The 5,688-nt window shown below is 38.8% G+C and overlaps 1 protein-coding gene across 5 annotated transcripts; it reads right to left on the bottom strand.

The window, feature by feature from the left end:
- Positions 1–1,735: 1,735 nt before the first annotated feature.
- LOC103715414 (UDP-glucose:glycoprotein glucosyltransferase-like) lies at positions 1,736–5,688 on the bottom strand. Of its 5 annotated transcripts, XM_039123283.1 has the most exons (7): positions 5,417–5,660; positions 5,140–5,231; positions 3,927–4,095; positions 2,377–2,450; positions 2,189–2,284; positions 1,949–2,061; positions 1,736–1,855 (listed from the first exon to the last, which is right to left on the bottom strand). In XM_039123283.1, exons 1-5 carry the CDS (start codon positions 5,457–5,459, stop codon positions 2,255–2,257), a joined length of 408 nt encoding a protein of 135 aa, XP_038979211.1. In that variant the 5' UTR covers positions 5,460–5,660; the 3' UTR covers positions 1,736–1,855; positions 1,949–2,061; positions 2,189–2,254. The 5 variants fall into 5 exon arrangements, 4 of the variants coding, with proteins under 4 accessions (XP_038979211.1, XP_038979212.1, XP_038979210.1 ...); XM_039123284.1 differs by having other exon boundaries at positions 1,736–2,061; positions 5,140–5,294; positions 5,417–5,688; XM_039123282.1 differs by having other exon boundaries at positions 1,736–2,061; positions 2,154–2,284.

Raw genomic sequence — 5,688 nt, 5'->3', positions numbered from 1 at the left:
TGCTGAACGCCGGAACCGGTCGGTTCAGCCTGTACCGAACCGGTGCCGACAGGCACCGGTACGGTACAGCATATAAAAACGGTTCCGACCCAAACTGGGTCGGAATCGATTGGTTCCGTGCTTGGACCGGTGCGAACCGAGCCGGTTCGAGCCAGTACAAGCCGGAACCGGTGCGAACCGGCCCGGTACAAGCCGGTCTTTCCCCCGCGCGGTGGACGCATGGACGCGGCGAATTTTTTTTGGGAAACGCGCATGGACGCGCAAGCCGGAGAACGCGCGCCCGTGCGCGTTTCCCCACGCAGGGAACCGCGCCCGAGCGCGGTTCCCCCGCGGGCACCGTGCCCACGCGGGCTGCCAAACGGCCGCGTGGGGGGCATTAAATGCCACAGAGTGGCAGCATTTGACGCGTCCGCGGACGTATTTATTTTTTTTTTTTTGAAGTCTGCGCGCTCGTGGCCACGCGCGCTGGCTCCGGTTCGATACCGGTTCCAAGCCGGTACCAAACCGGAACCGTACCGGTGCCGGTGGCTCACCGGTACGCGCCGGTACAGTCGGTCCGGCGAACCTTGATCAGCATAGATCATCTTAAATTCTGAAAATTGATCGGCCAATGATAACTCTTCACTAACCAGATCCATTAACCTATAAGACCCAAATGGATGGTTTAAAACATTTAAAAAACAGTAACACCGCACCATAGTATCAAATACCAGACCATATAGTATACATAGCTTAATATAATCAAACATATATTACTGAAATAGTTGCCAAATGTGATATCTAGTACAATAACAGTCTCGATGAAGGTAAAAAAACATAACATAAATTAGGGGTACAATCGAACCAAGCTGAGTTGAGTAGCTAGAGGCTCGAGCTCAACTCAATTCAAAATACTCAGGCTCGAAACTCAACTCAAGATCAATTGAGCCTTAATATTCAAGCTCGAACTCAACTTGATCAAAAAAAAGGAACACTCGAGATCGACTCGACTCGACTCGAATATCAGCCGAGCCATGCTCAAGCTTGAGTTCGAGCTTGAATTCGAGCCTTGGTGATAATTAAAAAAAATATTGTTAAAATTTAGGGAGTTAGGTCAGATTAAAAAATATATAAATATTATATTTAAAATATTAATTACTAATGATGAGTCGAGTATTTTGCGACTCAAGCTTGACTCGAAAAACTAGTTGAGCTACTTGAGCTTGGTAATAGTCGAGTCGAGCCAAGCTTGGACCCAAGTCGAGCTGCTCGGCTCATTTATACCCCACCATAGATTAGGAAGACCATTGGCTGCCAAGAAACATGAATTATACATAAAGGGCAAGTAAATCAGCAAGGCTAAACATGTTATTCAAATATTGTGTTTGAGTAAGAACTTATGTACTATGCACATGTGCAAGTGACCATGATGACCACAAAACAAAACGACTGAATGTTTTTGATTGATTATTTGTCATATGACATCTTATAAGTCTAGAATCACAAGCCGAAATGGTACTCCAGAATAGAATAGTTAGGACCAATAGGTAAAGAACTAAAAATATTATTTATTTTGCTAAGCTTTGATCAACTGGAGTTTAATGCAAAAGTGTGTGAAATAAAGGCATAGCAAAAATACAAAAAGGTTGCAGAATGAGAAACCAAGGTATAAGGTACAACCACTCAGTTGATATAACCCAGTTTGTTCTCTAAGAATAAGGTGAGATATCAGAGCTAATGGTGGAGGAAGAAAACATTATAGGTAAAGATCAATATCTTCAATATTGATTAAAGCACCATTCAAAGCCATTAAAGACTTGCCAAGAGGAACCATTTGCTGATTCACAAGTATTTCATCCTTAACAGAATCATTAAGCTGCATATAGCTTAAGCATATGTTAGCTGACAGAAATAACAAAGATATCATATATGCCTACAAATTTAACGAGTGTCTAACAGAAGCTTGTACCTTCATGCAAGATAATGAAGAAACTATACTAGGAAAATTTTGATTGATTTCTTGCATTGACCATAGAGGGTCTGATGTATGCACTATCCTTTGTGCTGTTTGATGTCCTAAAACTGCAGAAAAGATAACCAAACTGGTCAAAGAGGGCATAAAAGATCATCAACTAAAAATCAAACCAACCAAGCACAGATGAGATGCTGTATACAGCTATTATCATGCACCAATCATCACAACCAATACCCTTCAATTCTCAAACTTCCAGCGTGTCTGATATTGTTGATGATAATAAATAATCCCAGAAAGCCATTACTCAGTAGTCACCTCTGGCTTGCGTTCCTGCAATTGCAAAGATAAAGTAAAACAGAATGTAAGAATAGATTAAATTACAGCGTTAAGTCTCATCTACGTGTGAGCCTTTGGGAACAAACCAAGATTTTGGAAAATATAAATCCTCTAACTTCAGGACTGAGATCCTCGGTCCTATGATCTTCTACAGTAAAACCTGCAATACAGACATAATTATATGAATCTTTTCTTGATACAAAAAAGGAAGCAAGATTTTCAAAAAATAATAAAAATACAAAAGAAAAAGCTCCATTTCTTAATGGTTGGCATGATAATAGCCAGTGTTGTCAATGCACACAGGCACACATACAGACAAGTATGCATGCATGCGCTAAGGCACATGTCTGTGCATGTCGTCTATACGGAATATACACAATACATACATACACACATATACATATAGTGTGTACATATATACATTAATACATACATACACACGTACATATCTGCGTATGCACATAGGCCCACATGCGGGTATAAGCACACCTATCAAATAATGCATGCAAGCATGGAGCTCTTTCAGATGCATTAGTTGCAATGGCACAGGATTCATAGTCTCAAGCTGGTCAGTCTGGTGATAGAGACACCACTTCCACAGGGCAGAGCTTTGCCTAAATGTCACTGCAAGACAGTGGGTTCAGTGGGCTGTCAATGGTGTTTGGCTGACCAAAAAACAAGACTGCTAACAATTTTGAGTAATAAACTAAAGAGTAAAAGTGGCAATTCTTGAATTCTTCTAAATATATTTTCTTCATTCTATAACATAAAATTAATTTTTTGCAAAATAATTCTCAAAAGATAATCACCAATTACACACCTGCAACTTCTAGGCCATTAGATCATTTCAACATATTTAAGCAGCATAAAACAGACCTTAAACAACTAGGGAAACCATTCAATTAGAGACTGTTTATTCTGTGGCTTGTTAATGGCAGCTTTTTAGGCTTAAATAATAACAATTTAACGTAGACCATGAGCAGATTTTACTAAGAGATGCTACAGCATTTAAATTTCTAGTATTATCTCTGAAATTGCCCATCACTTTGGTGAATTAAAGCTTCACATACAGCAATTCATATTGAACACCCCATTAGTGTACTTATTCCATAATAGATATTATGACTTCAATGGAAGCACAGCATTTTGGCTAGTTTGTAGAAATCAAAATTCTACTGTGACTTATGGGTGAATTAAAAAGTATATTTAACAAAAGTAACACGACCATCCTAAATAAGCGAGTAAAGAAATGATAGAGTCACAAATGTGATAGGCAACAAGGTCAAGGCACTGTTTCTTGAGAGTTTTCCAAAAACTTAGGCACAACATATACAAGAAGTGAGCAATCAATGACATCAGCTAAAATGTAATCCAAATGAAAGCCTAACAAAAAACAAATGATTGGTCCAAAGTGGCACATCAGTTGGAGTAGCAGGTTGAACTGGTGCATAGAAGAGTACAAATTAAAGTATATCTATCATCAAGTCTGCAAACAGATATACAAGAAAAAACCTATGAACTTCAATGTCATAAAAAAAGTCAGTTGTTGCGAATTCTGGATAACACTGATAAGGAAGGAAAAAGCCTTCATTTGAAAATTAGGCATATAGCATTTTACTGAAAGTCCTGCAATGACCTTTCTTTACTGTGCTATCATCCATAGCTTTGTACTCCATGCTCTTCAAAGCAAGTTCCACACCATAACCCAACCCTACTACGTCCGAAGAACCAACAGCACTACAATAGCTGCTCGCTGCTTGACATCCATAAGGCAATACAGGTCTCACTTCATATTTAATTTTTCCCTAAGAACAACAGAAAACACATTTTAAACAAAAAATAAAAAGAACAGGGCAGCAAAGTTTCTGACAGGTGAATCTAGAAAAGAGAGTAAATATAATGGCTAAGAGCAGACAAACTGAAAAAAGTTACCAACATAATAAATGAAACTGTAAGTTAAGTTGTTTTTCATTTAGTAAGATTGAAATTACTAATAAAAAATAAGTTTCAAGTCCACATAATGGCAAATCTGAAGGTTGGGCCTCAAACAAATAGATAAGAATGCCGTAATATTATACTAAAAAGGCATTGCAAGACATGATATATGATATCTATGAGTAAACTAAAGGAGAACAAATCGAGAGTAAAAAAGAACATTTTGAGTCAGTACAACCCAGTAACAGGCAGAACCAGCTGGTGCTGGTCCTGTCCTGGTTGGTGCTGGTCAGCATAGAATCGTACCAACCAGGTTGCAACTTCTTCAAAAAGACCCAGGTACCAAGGGCATCCAGGCACTGGTACCTCACTGGTCCAATCCAGGAAACCTGGCTTGCTTCCTTGGTCCAGGCTTTGACTACCCATTTCAGCTCAAACATTGATTTCATGTCCTTGATCAAACATGCATCAAAAGTTTCCCTCCACCCCTATCTCTTCTCATCGGTACTTCTTTCCCTCTCTATTTCCCATAAATTTCTGTGAGTTAATCATCCTATGCAGTCACTTCAACCAAACAAACATCAAAAGTTTCATTTGATCAAGTAATTGTAAATCTTCCATGATAACACTAGATGTGCTAAATTTCATTAAAATTTGATGTAAAAAACTAATGAGCATGTTAAGGACAATCAATGGAACAATCAGTGAGTTTAAATTTTATTGAGTGATCATATTTCATGCAAGGAAAGAGATTGGTTTTGCAGTTTTTTTCTTAACACATGCCATCTTAATCTAACTGAGACAGGAATGTGTATGTGCCTTGTTAATTGCAATATGCCATCTCATTCTAACTGGGACAGGACTGTGTTCACTGTTGTTCATATAAAATAAATAACGATTCCATTAGTTAATACCTTTTTTTGATGCTTCCACCAAGGTAACATGAAACTCTTTAAAGCATTCTGGTCCAAGAGCTCCATATAGAATAGCAACTGGACTGGCAATACTTGAACCAAAATATATGTGATCAAAATCAAAAAGTTCAGCCTACTCAGCAGATCCCACAGCTCTGATGAAAATCCAAATAAACATAAACCTCACTATATAACAAGGAGGCAAAAAGATCAACAAGATTTGCAATAACAGAAATAGAAATACAACAAAGACACAGAAAAGGTGGATATGACTTACAGTTTGGCTGAAGTGTCAAGCCATGAAAGAAGATCAGTAACATTGAACAATAGTGCACTACCAGTATCTACCCAGCAACTACTTCCTCCAGGGCTTCACAGGTTTCTGCATATGAGAAAAGGCTCTGCCTTGACTCTTGAAATTGGCTCTGACAAGTCTCCCATAACATGTTCTGAGTTGGTTTCATCGTCAGAAGGATAAGAAGATAAAGAATCCTCCGCCAACTGCCAGTAGAGCACTAGTGTAGGGAGATGCTAACCGAAGCATAAGAG

The sequence above is a fragment of the Phoenix dactylifera genome, unplaced genomic scaffold (genome assembly GCF_009389715.1).
Source record: "Phoenix dactylifera cultivar Barhee BC4 unplaced genomic scaffold, palm_55x_up_171113_PBpolish2nd_filt_p 002370F, whole genome shotgun sequence".
In the NCBI taxonomy this organism is placed as follows: domain Eukaryota; kingdom Viridiplantae; phylum Streptophyta; class Magnoliopsida; order Arecales; family Arecaceae; genus Phoenix; species Phoenix dactylifera.
The sequence above is the reverse complement of the archived record's forward strand: the minus strand, read 5'-3'. Positions and strand labels throughout refer to the sequence as shown.